The following is a 22,218-nucleotide window of genomic DNA, read 5'->3' as shown; positions in this document are numbered from 1 at the left end:
TTATTTTTTTAAATTAATGAATATATTTATTTTTAGGTAAGATAAACATAATAATACAATTTATCTCTAGTCTGGATGATTTAGTTCTTGTCACCCTGTTGTCCTCCCGTCATGAAAAAGGCTGTCCTCGGTCAGGTCCGCATGGAGCTGGAGGGGCCGTGGCTTCCAGCTCCGGCTGAAAATCGGGAGATTTCCGGGAGAATATTTGTCCCGGGAGGTTTTCGGGAGAGGCGCTGAATTTCGGGAGTCTCCCGGAAAATTCGGGAGGGTTGGCAAGTATGCTGTAGGCACTCATTTGCGCCAATAAAGGAGTTAATGCGGATGCACCTGCTGGCATTCATTTGCGCAATATGCACATGCTAACATAGCTGCAAACCAGTTGTGTCAGGAGTTAGTAAGGTGTAAAAAAAAAAAATTCTGGCGTTTTGACCGTGGAGCGTTCAAAGATGGCTGAATGTTGCGTGTCGGAGAGTGCACTTTGAAATTATTTTATTTCCCTTTCTTTGACGAGAAAAGAACAGATGATTTTGTGGGAATATGCAAAGAAACATTTGAACAGACACGTAAATCTGTGAATGTTTGTTCAACGGAAACAATCTAGCACTTCAAAATGTTATTATCAATACCCGGTATGTTGTAATTATGGTTGTCAGTGTGCATGCATGAAGGAACAAAAATATTTTGTTCTCTATGAAAGTCCTTCAATAAATCCTATGATTTGTTGTGAAGTGTGCTGCAGGAAATAGCAATGAACTGGAGGCGGGGCTTGTCCTATTTCCTGGACATCTGCACACTAGAGGAAACGTTCCCACTTCCTGTATGAACTCTGACCCTTTCTAAAAATGAAAGGATTGTCACTCGTTTTCCATGAGAACATCCCACAACGAGATCACTGGGATTCGTGTGTCAACGTGTCCGGTGAGGAGCTAATCTATTTCACTGACGTCCCATCTCAAAGTGGTTCTGTACTGGCGGTCCGGAGGCGGGGCCTACAGTTGTGAGGCCTCATGAGTCACGGCCACGGTGCCACCAGGCACCAACGTCGAGTCTGTGTGTAGTTTACGGCCATAATAAAGCGCCCACAGCAGCATCAGAGTGAGCGCCATGGCCAGAATCTGGGCCACGCCCATGGCCACGCCCAGGAAACGCAACAGCTGCAGCAGCGTGCTGCCGCGAATGAAGGAGAAAATCTTTGGACCGCAACCCTTGGAGGAAAGACCGGCCATAATAAGACCGCGCTGATGGTACATTAAAGGGAGCGCTGTCTCACCTCTTGGTGGAGATCGCTGAGGTCATGTTGGTGGGCGTGGCCAGCACATCCTGGATACTGATTGGAGCAGCACGAGTCAGGCGGCCACTCCATCTCGGTCATCTCCAGCCAGTCGGTGAAGTAGATCACGCCGCAGCACTTAAACTGCGGACAAATACACTTTCCATCACCTGTGTGCGCGTGTGTGTGTGTGTGTGGGAAACTTCTGACCTCTGTCTGAAAAGTGTCCCAGGTGTGTGTGAGCCACTGATGGTGATGATGGCCAAAGTTTGACATCCGAAACTTCAGGCTGATCATGTCAGAGCGATGCACGGGAGGCTAAACAGACAGGTGTGCGCACAAAAACACACACACAGACACACACACACACACACACACACACACACACACACACACACACACACACACACACACACACACACACACACACTGGTTAGCATTTGGAATAGGGACCAAGTTTTTGATCATCACTTGTGGGGACCACCCTTTCTACTAGTTGTGGAGGCATAATAAAAATGAGGTAAAATGGCCAGTGCCCAGTTAGCTCATACACGTCTTAAATCTCTGGATTGATGAAAGTAATGTGCTGATCATTCTTACTGGGGACCCTGGGGAAAAAGAGTTAATATGGTTCATGGGGACCAAATTTTAATAATTTTTCATAATTCACACAAATTTGTACATGACTATGAGGACCATTAAAAAAAAAAAAAAGTTCAAATTAAATATGACATGATCCTCAGAATACAGCACCACAGTTGTCCTCTTATAGGAAGTTTCACCACTTAAATGGGGTTGCATGGCATAGTGGGTAGAGCAACCGTGCCAGAAACCTGAGGGTTGCAGGTTCGCTCCCCGCCTCTTACCATCCAAAAATCGCTGCCGTTGTGTCCTTGGGCGGGACACTTCACCCTTTGCCCCCAGTGCCACTCACACCGGTGAATTGAATGATGAATGATAGGTGGTGGTCGGAGGGGCCGTTGGCGCAAATTGCAGCCACGCTTCCGTCAGTCTACCCCAGGGCAGCTGTGGCTATGAAAGTAGCTTACCACCACCAGGTGTGAACGAATGATGGGTTCTACATGTAAAGCGACTTTGGGTACTTAGAAAAGCGCTATAAAAATCCCAGTTATTATTAAATGTTAAAGCAAAATCCTGCATCTTCTGTGACATTACTGAAAACTGCTATTCAGCAGTAATGAAGTTGTCTGCAACTCCAACTACCATATATAGAAGGATGGAAAATTCTGAATGTGAATCATACGTTAAGCAGGCATGTGATTTGACCACAATGAAAAAGACTGAAAAAATGTCCGGGGGTCTGGGGGACGAAGGCCCCCAGCCAGGTCCAGGGTCCCCCCGAAGCTCCTGGTTTTTCACCAATTTAACATGCTAAAATTAACAACGACAGCACCATTTGAAGAAAATATTTTAGTGTTTAAAGACATGAAAACATCATTAATAGAACATACATAACCCAATTATCCTAAAAAAAAAAAAAAAAGATCAGTGGTGTAACAGGTTTGCCAAGATTTATTATTATACAAAATATATTTTAAAGTTAAGACTATTACATGATATATGCTATCAGAAAGTAGCATTAATTGTAAAATACATAACCACTAATAACAATTCAGTTTTAATGTATATGCCTAATTGCCTACAAGTTTAGTTATAAATATAACAAAATACCAAATGTAAACATTTCATTCTTTGCCAAAATAGGATATCAATTTATGAAAATAATTAAACATGTTTAGTATTGTTTACTCATATTTGAAAATAGGAAATAATAATAATGTGAGGACACTGACATATTGCATGAAACAAGTGTGAAAATATTTACCTTCAAGATTGTTACACCACTGACAATATTGTTTCAAGAGACTACATAAGAACTTAATATTACAAAATAGTATTATATGCAAATTTATTTCAAATAAATTGTTAAATGGAATCAATAATGCGACTCTTTGAATTTCTGTAATTTCATAATATATTTTCACGTGGCTTTTTATTTTTAGAAAAACCCATTTATATTTCGCAAAGCAATAATTGGTTAATATTTAAAACAAACATGCGTATTTCGCAAGCAATTATTTTTTAGCTTACCTCATTATTAACAACCCTGTCTGCAACTGAAGTGGGTTGTTTGGGTGGATCTATCCTCTCGATGTCTACGGCAGTTGTCGATGTAAACAAAGGATGAAGTCCGTAAGGTTTGCTCACTTTCGGTTGACATCCACAAGTACCAGCTAGTGAAAATTTTGTTTTCCTTGCTTCAAGTTGTTTCATATGTTTTTGGCGTTTCGCGTGTACTTCCAAAGCCTTGAAACCTCGTGATCCATAGTCAATATTATCATGACACCACGTGCACAAAACCTTTCCGGGATGATCGATTTTCCGAATAAAATCACCGAACAAAGTCGTAACTTCCTTCTTCCCAACAGTATCAGTGATTTCCCTTTCCATCCAGTCCCATCGAAACTTATTTTTGACATGTTTATCAATTTCTTTTACTCGTAAAGCGTCCTTTCTCTCGAGAACCGACATTGTTTACATATGGAAAATGGCGGTAATAACCATTATGAATGATGACGTTATTAACGTCATCATTCATAACAGATGTCCTGATTGGTCACAAGGAACATATCGACCAATCAACTACGGCGTAATATAAACTACGTCTCGAATCTTGATTTAGGGTCGAAAAAAAAACAGAAAAACGGGAGATAATTTTTTTTTTTCCCCCGAGATTAAAAAAGACGGAATTCCGACTTTAGACGGAAAAATCACATGCCTGGTTAAGGTAATAATGTTTTCTAATCATGCTGTATGAAAATGTCATCCTAAGGAACACTAAACCAGATTTTGTTTTTGGAAAAATATATTAGTTTTAAATAAGGATAGATACCATACAGAATCACAGTACTATTAATGGTTAAACCTTTGTAAATGATTAACATCATTTAAAAAGATTTCCCTTTAGGGGACCTGTTTTTTTGTCCCCATACCGTCAGAGGTCCCCTAAAGGTGACTGTGTAAACAGAGCGATGTCCCCATTAAGTAAGCATTGCCAGAACACACACACACACACACACACACACACACACACACACACACACACACACACACACACACACACACACACACACACACACACACACACACACACACACACACACACACACACACAGGTGTGTCACCTCTCTGCTGATAACACAAACATGCACATAAGGGCAGGTGTGTGGGTCACCTGCTCGTAAGTCCAAACAGCGCTGGCGAGCTCCACACACAAGATGACCATCAGACAGCAAAAGTACTAAAACACAAATATTCAGCAGTGACAATTCTATATACATGGGCGCCATTGTATAGGGGGCGCCGTAAGAAAGGGGGGTGGAAAAACAAAAGACTTATTTTGTGCTCAGCGCTCATTTCAGTTCCCATTAAATGGATGAAGACAAATCAGTGACATATTATCATCACATGCGCATGTGTGTCAACACAAACAAGGAGGTGAGGACGTTTGTGCGCAACATCCCGAATGTTGACCCATGCGGGGAATTACGGGGCCCCTCGGGTTGTGTGGGCACCTCTGCTAATATGGCAACCAAAAGGCCACCTTGCACAGAGCGCCATTAAAAACGGAGCCAGACATCTGAGAACATGGCCCCGCCCCCCTCCAGCGAATCACATCAACCAATCACAATAGAGGAGTATAAGGAGTGAACATACTGCCAAAACTTCACAAACACACAAATAAAACAATGTCCTTCAGTTAAAAAATGGTGAATGGTAAATGGGTTGTACTTGTATAGCGCTTTTCTACCTTTTTTAAGGAACTCAAAGCGCTTTGACACTATTTCCACATTCACCCATTCACACACTGATGGCGGGAGCTGCCATGCACGGCGCTAACCAGGCCCATCAGGAGCAAGGGTGAAGTGTCTTGCTCAAGGACACAACGGACGTGACTCGGATGGTAGAAAGTGGGGATTGAACCAGTAACCCTCAGATTGCTGGCACGGCCACTCTCCCAACTTCGCCACGCCGTCCCCGATTCGCTGGTAGAAAAACTATTTTCTTCTAGCTAAAACTTTTGGCAGTAATATTCCTACCTGCGCGATCCACACACTTGCACTCAGAGCACCCCTAATTCGCACCCTACAACGACTGCTGAGTCAATTTAAGGGGAAACAAGCTCAACCTGTAAGTTTCCCCTCTTTCCTGGCCGACATTTTACCCTGCTTCTTCTTCTTCTTTGTTATTTTTGGCGGAGGGCACCATGCGCAAGGGTAGCTTTGACGGCCGTAAATTGACTCAGCATCACCACCTGTTATTGCAAATTACAGGTGCTCTGAGTGCAAGTGTGTGGCTTGCACAGGGTTGAATATTACTGCCAAAAGTTTTTACTCCAAAAAAACTTGTTCTAAAACTTGCATTTTTTTTAATTTATTTTTTTACTTGAAAATTGTAGGGCGCAGGTAAAAACATGTGTGTTTGTTGAGTTGTGGCAGTTATTTCACTCTATTGGAGTACCCATGACAGCAGCAGCAGGTCGCAGCGCAGCGTGCCACACACGCCCAACATGGCGACCATGAGCAGGAAGCAGCACACCAGCACGAGCACGGGGTGAACGAGCGGAGAGAACGTCAGCACGGCCGCCTCCTCCAGCCTGACACACACACAAACACACACACAGAGTACATGTTTCGCTAGGACATGATCGGGTTTTGTTTGTTGATGTTGGTCCACACTGACCTGGTGTGAGCCGTTAGGGTCAGGACAGCGTTCAAGGAATCTCGAATCCAAGCCGCCACTCCCAGAATGCACGCTGACATCAGCTAGAAACACACACATACACACATAAGCACGAGCACACACACACACGCACACACACACACACACATACACACGCACACAGATCAGTTTCTGCTACAAATAACTTCTGAGAATTTCAAAGTGGCCAGTGCACACATACACACAAGATAAGACAAGTTTGTTGTGCTGATGAGATATAAATATAGTTTGCCAGAGTTCAAAGTAAGGAAACATAAACAGACAGTATCATTTAGCTTAGGGGTGCCCAAACTACGGCCCGAGGGCCGCATCCGGCCCAACAGCGTCCAAAATCCGGCCCGCGAAAAGTCCCAATTTAAACATTTTTTATTTTTTTTTGGTAATTTATTCTTTTTTTTTAAATCTGTCCTTTCTAATCCATTATCTACCGCTTCTTACTCTCGGTGTCGCACAGGCAAATCATATTGTCTAAAAATGCATTTTACCTTTGATAACGTGACATCATCCAAATTGTCTTAACCCCGAGTCAAAAAGTTTGGGGACCCCTGATTTAGCTAATAGCGGCTAGCTTACCAGCCTGCCAGTTTGTGGTTTATGTTCAAACTTCTGCCCCAAAACACATTTCTTTGTGGGGTAATAAACAATTAGAATGTATTTTCGATGTCACGTAATGCAGTGTTTTTCAACCTTTTTTGAGCCAGGGCACATTTTTTGCATTGAAAAAAATCCGGAGGCACACCACCAGCAGAAATCATTAAAAATCGAAACTCAGCTGACAGTAAAAATTCGTTGTCGCAATTGTTGGATATGACTTTAAACCATAACCAAGCATGCATCATTATAGCTCTTGTCTCAAAGTAGGTGTACGCCGTGACTTATTTTGAGTTTTTTGCTGTTTTCCTGTGTGTAGTGTTTTAGTTCTTGTCTTGCGCTCCTATTTTGGTGGCTTTTTCTCTTTTTTTGGTAATTTCCTGTAGCAGTTTCATGTCTTCCTTTGAGCGATATTTCCCGCATCTACTTTGGTTTTATCCTTCTTCGTGGGGACATTGTCGATTGTCATGTCATGTTCGGATGTACATTGTGGACGCCATCTTTGCTCCACAGTAAGTCTTTGCTGTCGTCCAGCATTCTGTTGTTTACCGTATTTTCCGCACTATAAGCCGCACCTAAAAACCACAAATTTTCACAAAAGCTGACAGTGCGGCTTATAACCCGGTGCGCCTTATATATGGATTAATATAAATATTTATTTTCATAAAGTTTCGGTCTCGCAACTACGGTAAACAGCCGCCATCTTTTTTCCCCGTAGAAGAGGAAGCGCTTCTTCTTCTATGGTAAGCAACCACCCGCCCCCGTAGAAGAAGCGCGCGGGTATTACGTTTCATTTCCTTTGTGTGTTTACATCTGTAAAGACCACAAAATGGCTCCTACTAAGCGACACGCGTATAACGCAGAATTTAAACTTACATCACAGATGGTGTCAAAAAACAAGTGAAGCACACAAATACAACACTCGCCGTCATTCCGGGTGGATTAACCAAAGAACTCCAACCGCTCGATATTGGTGTCAACAGGGCATTTAAAGCACGACTGCGAACGGCGTGGGAACAATGGATGACCGAAGGCGAACACACCTTCACTAAGACAGGGAGACAGCGCCGGACGACATACGCCAACATCTGCCAGTGGATCGTAAATGCCTGGGCGGATATTTCGGTCACAACTGTGGTCCGAGCTTTCCGGAAGGCAGGATTCACAGAACGAGACGGAGCCGGCCATTTTGGATCCCGTATTCGCCCAACTTTTTAATTCGGACACCGAAGGAGAAGAATTCGAGGGATTTATGAATGAAGAATAACTTCAGAAAGTGAGCGTTATGTTTATTTTGTGTGTTGTGACATTAACGTTCGAGCAACATTATGTTGCTATTGCTCTGCACTATTTTGAATTTTACTATGTTTGTGATTGCACATTTGCACATTACCGTACATTTTGGGAGTGAACAGAGTTGTTAGAACGCTGGTTTTTAATATATTATTAAAGTTTGACTGACCTATCTGACTGTTTTTTTGACATTCCCTTTAGCGCAGTTAGATGCGGCTTATAACACGGGGCGGCTTATAGGTGGACAAAGTTTTGAAATATGCCGTTCATTGAAGGCGCGGCTTATAACCCAGGGCGGCTTATGGTGCGGAAAATACGGTACTTTGTAGCCAGTTCAGTTTTAGTTTCGTTCTGCATAGCCTTTTCTTAGGGGCACTCACCTTTTGTTTACTTTTTGTTTAAGCATTAGATAACCTTTTACCTGCACGATGCCTCCTGCTGTTTCCGACATCTACAAAGCAATTAGCTACCACCTACTGATATGGAAGAGTATTACACGGTACCTCTGCCGAGCTCTAGACAGCACCGACACTCAACAACAACACATTATTTGCAGTCTATAATTACTGGTTTGCAAAAAACATTTTTGATCCCAAATAGGTGAAATTAGATAATCTCCCACGGCACACCAGACTGTATCTCACGGCACACTAGTGTGCCGCGGCACAGTGGTTGAAAATCACTGACGTAATGCATGTATAAAATCAATCATTTATTCCTTGGCTGTAGAAGAAGCTCAGAAGACACAGACAATATAACCTGGTCCCTACACACCGGAGCTCTTGTAAAAAGAGCTCAGCAGCGCATGCACTTTTTGCGTCGGATGAAAAGAGCACAGCTCCCTCCCCCAATTCTCAGCACATTCTACAGAGGCACTATAGAGAGCCTACTGACCAACAGCATCTCTGTCTGGACTGGAGCCTGCAATGCCTCAGACTGGAAGTCTCTCCAGAGAGTGGTGAGGACGGCGGAAAAGATCATCAGGACTCCTCTTCCTCCTATCCAGGAGATCGCAAAAAGCCGCTGCCTGACCAGGGCTCAGAAAATCTGCAAAGACTCCTCCCACCCCCACCAAGGACTGTTTTCACTGCTGGACTCTAGAAAGAGGTTCCGCAGCCTCCGAAGCAGAACCTCAAGGTTCTGTAACAGCTTCTTCCCTCAAGCCGTAAGACTCTTGAACGCATCATAATTAAATTATCCCCTCAACTCCCCCCAAAATGGATTAACTCGCTGGAATAAAAAAAGACAATATAACATACATCCATAAACGTGGACGCATGTGGAAAAGTGCAATATATTTATCTGTACAGTAATCTATTTATTTATTTATAAATATTTATATATATTTATTTATTTTATATATATATATATTATTTATATATATTTATTTATTTATATAAGCACCTTATTGCTTTTTTATCCTGCACTACCATGAGCTTATGTAACGAAATTTCGTTCTTATCTGTGCTGTAAAGTTCAAATTTGAATGACAATAAAAAGGAAGTCTAAGTCTCTAAGTCTAAGTCTAAGAAGAGGCAGAATATTTATCAGATCTTCTGACAAACAGGACTAGCAATATGATAAATCACTAAGACAGGTAAGATGTTTTTGATTTTTTATGAGGTTTTTTTTCCACATCACTGATTCCGACCCGTGCTTCCCAGACCTCGCGACTATCAAGATAACACCATTACTTCTAGAAACTGGAATCCTATGCAGTGCTTTTCACATTACATTGACGACAAAGTCTTTGAAGACTTGGCGGCTTTCAAATCAGATGAGGGGCTGATCTATGCATATTGCCTTTCCGGAATCAACATATTTTGGGTAACAAAAACCAAATGACCAATAATAATGAGCCAGAATAGGAGAAAAAACAGGTTCTCAAACTCCCTTAAGATTATCAATAACAATGGAGAAAGACATTCTTTGGAGAGTCAGGACACTTCTGGACAAAGTAAGGCAAGGCTCCCTTGGACGGTCCAAAACAGGAAAGGTCTGCATTGAGCAAATTAACCCTTTAATGGTCACTGTCCCATCAGCTAATTTGTTCCAGGAAAGCAAGATTCCTGAAGGCTGAGAGGTGTTCGTTGTTGCTTCTCCAGATCGTCGGATGCTGAACTCCGAAGTATAATAGAGGGAAGGATACATTCGCCCTGAAACTGTTCCCACAGGAGGATTCATGTACTTTGACCACTACTTCACATCAATTAAGCTCCTGGATTAATTGTTGGCTAATGTCCTTACACAACTAGAACCATAACAACAATAAGATCTCAAAGCCATGCCAATAGTTGAAAAGAGAAGTCAGTCCTAATAGTCATGTGATCACAAAAACAAGCTATAGTTTTAGGCCCCGTTTACACTAAGCCGGATAAGGTTATCCAGGGTAAATCCCACCTGACCTTATCCGTGTCCACACACAACAATGCCACCGTTTAAGACCCCCTGCTCCCCTCCGCCCGCCGGCGCAACGCAACCATGCACGGAAAATGTGCACGTCATAGTCACATCCAGTGTTGCTTTGTGTGCAAGTTCTTAAATTTAACTTATCTGAACAATACCCAGTGTTGTGGTATTTGAATTAACTGGAATCCAGTGTGCTGTGGGGCCCTATTGTAGTGAATTACACCTGAGCCATCATAAATGAATCAAATCTTTATTAGACTTGTAAACAATGTGATGAAGAACATTTTACAACAATCAATCTAGGGATGTAGATATCTGGTCAGAACACTCCTCACTCTTTTGCCTTCACCCTCATTGTCCATTCATTTTTGGTGACTTTATATACTCTGGACCTAGACGTTGAGTCCGCGACATACATGGCGAACAATAACTGATACAGTCTGCTTTGCCAGTCCAAATGCATTCAATGTTTTCTGTAGTCTTCCCTCGACGGCCAGGTAATACAAAGCACACGCTACCTTTTTGATCACATCCACGGGAACTCGTATTCTCGTTGACTCTCATTCTACAAATGGACAAAGTTTTTCGCTAAGTAGAATCACAACGGACCTGGACATTCGAAAGTTCTCTTGCCGTCTGAGAAGTGTTGTATCCGAAATAGCAGCAATCGTTCTTTCTGACGTCACTGTCTGTGTGGGCGCGGTCTTTCTGGCGTCACTTCCTCTCCGAACTCAGTTTGTAAACGATCAATGAGTCCATACAAAGCTAAGTGCTGGAGATTAAAGAAATACACGGCGCACTTAGCCGTGTAAAAATTTGTCCAAAGAGGGGGACCTTAAACGTTGGTTTAGTGTGGCTGAAACGGGGCTTAGGCTAAATAATTATTCGTTTAAGGGGTTAAACGACTTAGTGTAGACATGACCTTAAATCCATCTCATCTTTGTCGTGAAAAAGGGCATACACCATGTTTTTGTGCTTAAGAAAGCTTGTTGCATAGGGCCCTGGACCATTTGCTCCTTCTACCTAGTGCATACATCTCCACACTCTTCCCCATGTTCAGTAGGAGTCATTAATAAGACTGTCGTTGACTAGGATATGTGCGTTGCCTCACGCCAACTTAATGGATGATTTACGTATAGTTCTACAAGCTGCGAATACTTTGGCGACAAACAGAAGCGATCGTTAAACATTTGATTTCAACAATGTATAAAAGATCGAGGCATGGACACAAAATTCCCTTTTTAGCCAATGCATGTAATGCTTTATATTCATATTACTATTTGTGAGGACATTAATGTATCTAGGCGAATATTTTGCCACATATTGCTGTCAAAACGTGTTCCTGTGACTCCTTGGCCATGTCAGGCGGACAGTAGCCACCAGTGTTTGCGGCACACTTGCACCGGAAACCAAGGAGAATTTCTCCTATCCAGCTCCTACTGCAAGAGGCTCTGCTGTGTTGTGATAATAAATTGAGTAATCAAACAAGAGTCAATTCTTTCATATACTTTGTGTGAGATTACATCATTTTGTCCGCTTTTACTCGTGTACGTAGTTTTCTGGATTTTATTGTACATCTATTTTTAGTAGGAAATCCACCCAACTGTTACATGAGGCCACAAAGGTCTAGGTATATGAAGACCTGTAGTCACAGGGAGTATAGATGGGTAGTGTGGACCCCTGTGACCGCATGCTGGGATTCTATTGCATGACAAGCAGAACCAAGAAATGGACCTTGTGTGTGATTGCTTATTTCTTTGATGTTGGCATCACTAACTCCTAAATGCACTGCAAGTTTGAACATCGAACGCTTCCTGGACTTCCAACTGCATCTGGCAAATGACCTGCTTAGATACCGAGAACTTGACCACACTAGCAAGAGAGTAGATGACAGTGAAAATCGTTAAGGAGAGTACGAGCCCCCATTTAGAAAGAGAATTACACAAGCTGAAGCATGGAGAAAATATATGCTTATCCGAGAGCCAACATCCCTCTTCCCGGCTACTTCGTCGAGCTTCTCCCGGGGGATCCTGAGACATTCTCAGGCCAGCTGAGAGATAAAAAATGTGGGCTCAACTTAACTCATTCAGGTCATCTTGTTGCTTGACTGAGTTAAGTTGAGTCAACTTGTAGTGTCAAGTATATTACACTTCAAAACATGAGTTGATATTCAGTCTGATGTAAGATGAACATGAAAATATTAGTTGAGATAACTTTGAAATAAGTTGGTATAATATATTTGATCAAGTTTCTACAACTGACGAATATTCAGTGTAAACATTATCACAGTCACCCATTTTTACAGACAACGCGCTAACCACGGGCTTACAGAAACGGGAAGCATCCACACTAACCCTTTGTTTTTAGCCTATCCTTCTATAATACTGCCACTCTACCCACTGAGCCATGCGGCCCATATAGAGGCAATTGAGACTACTTGTAATTTGTATCTGTACTATGTAATGTTCACTGGAAAACATGACTTAAGAGAACTGAAAAATATGTTGGTTGACCTTATTTCATCAGATAACACTGCGCGTGACGTCACATTGCTGGCGCATGCACGTTGGTTGAAAGGCCCACCTTGACTTACTTTGTGAATTTAGCTGAACTTATTATTATGGGGTTTTTAAGAATTCTCCCGCTTCTTTCTATAGTTGAAGTTGTCACAGCTCTTCTTACTAAGTTGTGATGGGCAATTTGTTCTGTCAGCTTGACAACAATAGTCCATCCATCCATCCATTTCCTACCGCTTATTCCCTTTGGGGTCGCGGGGCCTATCTCAGCTACAATCGGGCGGAAGGCGGTGTACACCCTGGACAAGCCGCCACCTCATCGCAGGGCCAACACAGATAGACAGACAACATTCACACACGAGGGCCAATTCAGTGTTGCCAATCAACCTATCCCCAGGCGCGTGTCTTTGGAGGTGGGAGGAAGCCGGAGTACCCGGAGGAAACCCAAGCAGTCACGGGGAGAACATGCAAACTCCACACAGAAAGATCCCGAGCCCGGGATTGAACTCAGGACTACTCAGGACCTTCGTATTGTGAGGCAGACGCACTTCCACCGTGCTGCCTTTACAACAATAGTCCTTCTGACTAAAAGCCAACATTACTTTTAACAGTGTATGGTTGTGGGACTCTCATTTAGAGATAGGGCGAGCAGCTCTGTCATTTAGGAGGGACTCAGAGTTGGCTCGGGCATCGGATCAGGATGCCCCCCAGGAATCCCTCTTTGTGAAAATGTTCAGGGTATGTCTGACCCTGTTAGGAAGCATCAGGAAAGACCCACGACACGGTGAAAAAATATATAAAATACAGTGATACCTCAACTTACAAGTACTCCAAGTTACGAGTATTTTGAGATAGAAACTGTCTCTCGGCTGTTTGTTATGCTTTAACTTGTGAACATACAGCACAGGCCAAAAGTTTGGACACACCTTCTCATTCAATGGGTTTTCTTTATTTTCATGACTATTTACATTGTAGATAGTCACTGAAGGCATCAAAACTATGAATGAAGCACATGTGGAGTTATGTACTTAACAAAAAAAGGCAAAAATAACTGAAAACATGTTTTATAATTCTAGTTTCTTCAAAGTAGCCACCCTTTGCTCTGATTACTGTTTTGCACACTCTTGGCATTCTCTCGATGAGCTTTAAGAGGTAGTCACCTGAAAGGGTTTTCACTTCACAGGTGTCATAGTTTTGATGCCTTCAGTGACACTCTACAATGTAAATAGTCATAAAAATAAAGAAAACCTATTGAAATGAGAAATAGTGTCCAAACTTTTGGCCTGTACTGTATTTTGAGTTACGAGCCTACCCGCTGTTAGCTGGCGAAGCAAATGTCACAGTGACCCCAAAAGGTCCACGCAAAATCTAAATCACCCCCACTTGTTCCCTATTTCTCACATTTTCTTCAAATTTTAATCAGAATTTGGCCATAACGTTTTGAGCTATGTTGCTGACGAACTACAATAAACAACAGTGAGTACATAAGCTCCTGGCAGAGGTATTATAATAAACTATGTACACTAAATTGGCCCTAGTGTGTGAACGTGAGTGTGAACACAACATAAGGTGGCAAAAAACATTTCAATAATGAATAAAGCAAAATATGTCCTGGGCCAAAAATCACGACATATTCTCTACTGCTCGCTAGTGTTACCATATCTGAGTTATTGTGCAGAAATATGGGGAAATAACTACAAATGTGCGCTACATTCGCTAACCGTGTTACAAAAAAGATCAGTTAGAATAATACATAATGTTGGATATAGAGAACATACAAACCCTTTATTTATTAAGTCAAAAATATTAAAGTTCGGTGATTTGGTAAAATTGCAAACAGCTAAAATGATGTACAAAGCAAACTATAACCTGCTACCAAAGAATGTACAACAATTCTTCTCAACTAAAGAGGAGAAATATAACCTTAGAGGAAAAAATAATTTAAAACATTTATATGCACGTACAACACTTAGAACTTTTAGCATATCAGTATGTGGAATTAAATTATGGAATGGATTAAGTAAAGAAGTTAAAAATTGTACTGATATGATCCAGTTTAAGAGGTTGTTCAAAATAATAGTGCTTGCAGAGTACAAAGAAGAAGAATTATGAGAAGTACTTTCAACCTTATTGAAAATAAGATATTCTTCATCTCAGTATGTTAATAATGACTGAATTAATTAATTAATTACATATTACAAAACTGTTGTATACTAATTCATAGATGTTATTTTATTATATAAAAAGGTCAGTAAATGATTCTATATATTTGTAAACGCTTTGAAGTGGGAAAGGGGTAGGATTAAATAAGCTTTGCTTCTTCCTACTCCTTTTCGGGCATGATGTAAAATGAAATGATATGAAATTGTGTGATGTATTATGATATAAGTGTGTTCATGTTCGAAATAAACTAAAGAAAGAAAGAAAGAATGTTGTCTGTCTATCTGTGTTGGCCCTGCGATGAGGTGGCGACTTGTCCAGGGTGTACCCCGCCTGCTGCCCTCTTGTAGCTGAGATAGGCTCCAGCGCCCCCCCGCGACCCCAAAGGGAATAAGCGGTGGGAAATGGATGGATGGAAGGGATATGTAGCCACGAGCCATGGCACTTAGAATAGATGGGCTGCAGTCATGCACTCAGGTGCCAAACCAAAACATAGACATGCCATGCATCACCGATGTTCCTTGGAATTACAAAAATTAAAAACTGCTTTATGAAATACCTTAACTACGGAGCTACATTTGTTATACTTTTATGAAATGTTTGATGTATTATGACGCATAATACCTCAATTGAAATATCCTTTTTTTCTGGGTTGTTATGAGATTTTTTTATAAAATATTGTCAACATGCGTAAAAAAAAAAAATGTTCATGACTGAGAAGCTACAGAAAGTTGCAAAGAGGTGAGAAATGACTTTACCCAGAAGAGCACGTTGAGAGTGTACAGCAGCACACGCACGCAGCGCACCGCGTCCTGTCGCGCCATTCGGGCTCATCTTGCTCGGTGCGCCATGGTGACATGCTGAGCACGGGCCGGTACCGGAGTCGAACTCTTGTCACACCGCTTTACGTGTGTCCTTTGTCAGGGAAGCGAACAGGTGTGTACTTGTTTGCCCTCTTCTGCGCACGCGCACTGACGCTTAAAATAGTCGAGAGGAGGAGCTAGGAGACCCCGCACAAATGTCATCTGCGGCTCGCGCACGGATGTGTCCGGTCCCGCCGGCTCGGGAGGAAGTCTGTTCCCGGAGGGAGGAGGGCGGTGGGACGACTGTGACCCAATAAAGTTTATTTCTATTACATCGGACGTACAATGACGTCAGGACCTCAGGACGTGCCCAGTACTTTTTATTCTCTTACTTTGTTGAACGTTTGGGGTTTAGTCAACTAAATGTGAATTTCAACACATCACGTGACTTCATGCGTCAACACTAACTCATACATTCTCTACTGCATTAAAACTACAAGTCCCATGATGCCCCGGTGCCGCAAGTTCACGCCTCTTTCCTTTTAGACCAATCACCGCGCAGACTGGCGTGTGCGTCAGAACTCTGACCTCACATTTCGAACAATTTTTTCTGAGCGAGGCAACGGCTGACGGCGCCATCTTGAAAGAGATTATTTGTATCATTAAACACGTTAAACCTTAAATTTGACGCTATGTTGTACCTGGAAGATTATCTCGAGAGTGAGTATCTGACTGTTAGGAACCGGCCGAGGTGCCAAAGAAGTATTTTGTGCATTAAATGTGTTTGATATGCCGGCGCGTCTCTGTCTGACATTTAGCCTAGCCAAGCTAGCACGATAACCGTTTTTTTTTTTCTTGGTATGCAGTGATCGAGCAGCTTCCCATGGACCTTCGCGACAGGTTTACGGAAATGCGAGAGATGGACCTGCAGGTCCAAAGTACGTGCAGCATGAACAATGAGGACAACACCAATGCTACTACACTCCCAACATAATCTTGTCGAAACTAGTCAAATAAATGTATTGCTACGTACTATCAAGCTAGCACGTTGTGTCACCAGTCAACCAAACTTGACACGAAATCACACTCAAACATCAGCAACCATGGAACCTCCTCTAAAGGCATCCTGTAATTAAAGTACAGTTGTTTTTAAACACAATCAACGTGTCATCACTAAGCTTCAATAATGATATTATCTATGACCCCCCCCCTTGTGTTTAATTCCAATGCCATTGGCTTGTGTGGTTTATTTGTTTTGTAACATTTGCAGACGCTACAGACCAGCTGGAGCAGAAAGTGGTCGACTTCTTCATCAACGCCAAGAAGAACAAGCCAGAGTGGCGAGAGGAGCAGATGGAGGTCATTAAAAAGGTTAGGCGATTCATTGAAGGCCTTGACATGTCAAATATTCAGATGTTTGTATTTTGTCTAGGATTATTACAAAGCTCTGGAAGACGCAGATGAGAAAGTCCAGCTGGCCAATCAGATTTATGATCTGGTAAGTTACAACTAGTGATGCTCTAATTAAATACAAACATTTAGTGAAATAATTCAATTGTTACTTTAAATAAACCTACTCAGTGGCCTAGTGGTTAGAGTGTCCGCCCTGAGATTGGTAGGTTGTGAGTTCAAAACCCCGGCCGAGTCATACCAAAGACTATTGATGAGGCCTCATGAAGCATTTCGACACATTGCAAAACTGTATTGATACTGTGTGACTAAATACTGACATCTGCTGGACGTTAAAAATCCCTACAGGCAACCTATGGACCGCCTCAACTGACACTGATTTTATGACCTAGTACAGTGGTTCTCAAATGGGGGTACGCGTACCCCTGGGGGTACTTGAAGGTATGCCAAGGGGTACGTGAGATTTTTTTTAAATATTCTAAAAATAGCAACAATTCAAAAATCCTTTATAAATATATTTATTGAATAATACTTCAACAAAATATGAATGTAAGTTCATAAACTCCGTGAAGCACAAGCTCAGGTTTGTCACTAAAATGTCTGTCAAAAAGAACTGTGAAAAGAAATGCAACAATGCAATATTCAGTGTTGACAGCTAGATTTTTTGTGGACATTGATGTTAAAAGATTTTTTTTTTTGTGAAGAAATGTTTAGAATTAAGTTCATGAATCCAGATGGAGCTCTAATACAATCCCCAAAGAGGGCACTTTAAGTTGATTATTACTTCTAGGTGTAGAAATCTTTATTTATAATTGAATCACTTGTTTATTTTTCAACAAGTTTTTAGCTATTTTTATATCTTTTTCCAAATAGTTCAAGAAAGACCACTACAAATGAGCAATATTTTGCACTGTTTTACAATTTAATAAATCAGAAACTGATGACATAGTGCTGTATTTTACTTCATCTTTTTTTTTTCAACCAAAAATGCTTTGCTCTGATTAGGGGGTACTTGAATTAAAAAAAAATTCACAGGGGGTACATTGCTGAAAAAAGGTTGAGAACCACTGACCTAGTATATACAATAATATAAACCAAGTCATTGTATGTCATTTAGGATTATTTCATAACTTCATTTAAATAAAAATATATTTTTTGTCTTTTTTAGATACAGTCAATAAATAATGTGAACATGTATCATAACATGGAAATCTAAGAGAACGTGTTGTGAATGAGGATGCTTGTGGACCTGGAAATTATTATTATTTTTTTTTTACACATTTTTATTAAAAAAAACACCAATTTTTCCAACGTATTCAATTTTAGACGCTTTCTCTTCTTAGTTATTATTTCTCCGGCTGTAGAAAAGAGCCGCTCACAGGGCACAGAGGAGGCGTCAGTGCGACACAGTTCGCGTATCGGTCACGTGACCAAAACAGCTCATGATCGGTCACGTGACTTTCTAAAAGCCGTACGCGCACCGACACAGGGTTTCGCTCTATGAGCTCGACGCATGCGCCGATGCATCGGTGTTGCCGGACCCATCACTACCAAAGACTATTAAAATGGGACCCATAACCTCCCTGCTTGGCACTCAGCATCAAGGGTTGGAATTGGGGGTTAAATCACCAAAAATGATTCCCGGGTGCGGCACCGCTGCTGCCCACTGCTCCCCTCACCTCCCAGGGGGTGAACAAGGGTGGGTCAAATGCAGAGGACACATTTCACCACACCTTGTGTGTGTGTGACAATCATTGGTACTTTAACTAACTTAACTTTAATATTATTAGGTAAAGGGTTCCCACCGGTCATAGAAAAGCATTAAATGTAATTAAATGGATTTTGCTCAAATTCAGACATTAAAAATCATTAATTTAATGACCGGAGGCTTGAAAAATATTTAATTCAGTGAACTCACAAATGGTATTAGCTATTCACAAGTGGGCGATTAAAGACAGGCACCAGTTAACGGTAGGCCTGCGGCGGTAACAAATTTTGCTTGACGATATATTAGCTTGAGACCAAGTTAACCACTAAGCAGGGATGTCAAACATGCGGCCCAGGTTCAATCCGGCCCATCAGATGAGTTTGCTAAGTGTAAAATTGAGCAGCATTTTTAAATTAAAGCAACTGCTGTTCCAAAAGTGTCCAATTGATGTTGCAATAGCAATTCTGTTAGGCAAGCAGATTAAGATGAGTAAGTATACCAAGCAAGAGGTACACAGTAAAGCGGGGCTGCAACTCCTCCCCCTCGACCCAATATAAAACAAACGGGGGTAAAATATACAATTGATAACCTCACTTAAAATGCTGCATGAGACACTGCACAATTGATATAGTTCTGTGAAAATGATTTTCTTCTGTGCAAATTTAAAGAAAGTCAACAATGGAATTGACAAATGAGGTAGTTGATACATATAAGCGTTTTTATTTATACCTCATTTTGTTTTTGTTCAATCATAGATGGGCTGTGACCTAAAGTTTAATTGGTTTGTAGAAACACTAAGATTAAGTCTTAATTTCATTGCGTTCTTAATGGTGTTTTTGAAACTGCACCAATTTTTTTCCTCAGAATTTTTTACCAACTTTGAGTGTTGTGTCAAGAGGATTATTTTTGATATGTACATTTTCAGAATGTCCTTGTTCTATTTTGGGCCAAAGAAAACAATCTGAAGTTGTCGTAGTTGTATTTTTAAGTTATTATGCCGCGATTTTACCCCTCTGGCCCACGTGTGAAAAGATTTTTATCCATGCGGCCCTGAGCTAAAATGAGTTTTGACACCGCTGCTCTAATGTAATGATAATACATAATAATAATAAGGCAAGTATACCCTTTTCAAATGCAATAAACTTGTATTTCTCGTATATTTTAGCATTGTAATTGGAATGTAAATGTTTAAATCTCCATGTTCTCTAAAACAAATATTAGAAATATAATATACTCTGTCTGATAGCAATTGAAATTGAATAAAAGTCCCAACCTGAAGCAATAAAGTAGGCACTGTCTCTGTTATGGAGGGGGTGGTGGACCCTCAAATATACACAACAAAGCTTTGGACTATATGTTATAACTATGTGCAGTAGGACATGGGCATTAAATTGGTTTCAAGTGGCATTAAAAAAAATTAAATTAGCTTTGCTGATACCTGCATAACCCTGAAATAATAAATACGATTTAGTGCTGAAACGTTTCCCACATCTGGAAATGATAGTGGGACATTATTTACAACATGTGTAGAATAGTTGTGTAGTTTTGTCTGACACCACTAGATGTCACTCCTGCCCCTTTTGTGTCTGTTGTCAGGTGGACCGGCACCTGCGCAAACTAGACCAAGAACTGGCCAAGTTCAAGATGGAGTTGGAGGCCGACAACGCCGGCATCACAGAGATTCTGGAAAGACGTGAGTCATTAAGACCGCCATGCTGCATACTTGCCACTTCCTTTTCTTTTGTCGTCACTCCCTGTTCTGTTGTTTTTCAGGATCTTTGGAGATGGACAGTCCATCTCAGCCTGTCAACAACCACCACGCCCACTCACATGCCACCGTCGAAAGTGAGTCTTACATTTGGAACATAACCCAAGTCTTTGGCTTGGGTTATTGACAACTTGTTTCCATGGCAACAGAGCGGAAGTACAGCGCTACAACACACCACACGACAGAACATGTTCCCGAGAAGAAGTTCAAGTCCGAAGCTTTGCTTTCTACGCTGACCTCAGACGCCTCAAAAGAGAACACGCCAGGTGATGACACGTGCGCAAAGGCAAATGTCGCCACTGCATTGGCTTCCTGGTGCTCATCTGTACTTTGTATCTTGTGCAGGTTGTCGCGGCAACAGCATGTCATCCTCTGCGAACAACATTTACAGCGTCAACTCCTCACAACCTTTGACCTCTTACAGTCTCAGCTCGCTGCCTGCCGGCCCTGGGGCGGGGGCCGGTGCCATCACCATGGCGGCCGCTCAAGCCGTACAGGCCACTGCTCAGGTGAGGTCAGGTGATTGCTTAGGTAGTGCATTTAAATGTTGAGGTCAAAGGTGGAAAAATGTGTGCGTGTCCAGATGAAGGAGGGTCGCAGGACGTCCAGTCTGAAAGCGAGCTACGAAGCCATCAAGAACAACGACTTCCAGCTCAGTCGAGACTTTTCCTTGTCACGCGACAACTCGCCGTACCCGTCTTCCGCATTGGCGTCCACGCTCACGCAGACGCTCGCCCCTGCCGCTGCCGTCGCCGCTACCACTTCTGACTCTCGAGGCCGCAAGTCCAAGTAAGGGCGCGTCACCGAGCACGCGGTGATGGACGCAATGCGGCCATGCTAATCCTATGTGATGTTTTCCAGAAGCAGCGTCAAGTCTTCCAACCATCAATCGTCTTCATCGTCATCCTCCTCCTCGCTGTCGTCCTGTTCGTCCTCGTCGGCGTTGGCCCAGGAACTTTCCCAGCAGGTGTCTGTGCTGCCCGAGGCCGAGGCCAATAGCCAAGTGGACTGGACTTATGACCCCAATGAGCCGCGCTACTGCATCTGTAACCAGGTCAGATGCCGCCATCTTGTCCTGCTGCGACAAGCGACGCTGACAGTTTTTTGTTTGCAGGTGTCGTACGGGGAAATGGTCGGCTGCGACAACACGGATGTAAGTCACACGTAAGTTTCTGGCTTGTGCCGACGTATGCTAACGTGCGCTGACGTGTCTTCTAGTGTCCCATCGAGTGGTTCCACTATGGCTGTGTGGGTCTTAGCGAGGCGCCCAAAGGGAAGTGGTACTGTCCTCAGTGCACGGCCGCCATGAAGCGCAGAGGAAGCCGCCACAAGTAGACGTCAAAAACAAAAAGTCCAACCTTGTTGTTTCCACCTTTTTAACACAATAAACATTTTCTTTGTATGCCATAGATTATTTGTCTTTTATTTTCATCCAATTAAACTGTGTGAAGCCATTGCTTTCACGCTTTATGCCAGTTTGAGGGTTT

At 42.1% G+C, this 22,218-nt stretch overlaps 2 protein-coding genes across 3 annotated transcripts; one reads left to right on the top strand and one right to left on the bottom strand.

Moving 5' to 3' along the window:
- Positions 1 to 457: 457 nt before the first annotated feature.
- On the bottom strand, positions 458 to 16,110 carry tspan12 (tetraspanin 12). 2 transcript variants are annotated; one of them, XM_061959684.1, is made up of 7 exons: positions 15,801 to 16,110; positions 6,035 to 6,117; positions 5,813 to 5,948; positions 4,527 to 4,592; positions 1,481 to 1,588; positions 1,271 to 1,414; positions 458 to 1,205 (listed from the first exon to the last, which is right to left on the bottom strand). In XM_061959684.1, exons 1-7 carry the CDS (start codon positions 15,864 to 15,866, stop codon positions 990 to 992), a joined length of 819 nt encoding a protein of 272 aa, XP_061815668.1. In that variant the 5' UTR covers positions 15,867 to 16,110; the 3' UTR covers positions 458 to 989. The 2 variants fall into 2 exon arrangements, with proteins under 2 accessions (XP_061815668.1, XP_061815669.1); XM_061959685.1 differs by lacking the exon at positions 4,527 to 4,592 and having other exon boundaries at positions 15,801 to 16,109.
- An 88-nt stretch (positions 16,111 to 16,198) lies between these two features.
- On the top strand, positions 16,199 to 22,140 carry ing3 (inhibitor of growth family, member 3). The gene is made up of 12 exons (XM_061959682.1): positions 16,199 to 16,565; positions 16,712 to 16,783; positions 17,116 to 17,216; positions 17,278 to 17,343; positions 20,560 to 20,656; positions 20,737 to 20,808; positions 20,881 to 20,997; positions 21,077 to 21,240; positions 21,315 to 21,520; positions 21,593 to 21,785; positions 21,846 to 21,884; positions 21,950 to 22,140. The coding sequence occupies exons 1-12, from the start codon at positions 16,538 to 16,540 to the stop codon at positions 22,064 to 22,066; spliced, it is 1,272 nt and encodes a 423-aa protein (XP_061815666.1). The 5' UTR covers positions 16,199 to 16,537; the 3' UTR covers positions 22,067 to 22,140.
- The last annotated feature ends 78 nt before the right edge of the window (positions 22,141 to 22,218 follow it).

This window comes from Nerophis lumbriciformis, linkage group LG05, assembly GCF_033978685.3.
Source record: "Nerophis lumbriciformis linkage group LG05, RoL_Nlum_v2.1, whole genome shotgun sequence".
In the NCBI taxonomy this organism is placed as follows: Eukaryota; Metazoa; Chordata; class Actinopteri; order Syngnathiformes; family Syngnathidae; genus Nerophis; species Nerophis lumbriciformis.
The sequence above is the reverse complement of the archived record's forward strand: the minus strand, read 5'-3'. Positions and strand labels throughout refer to the sequence as shown.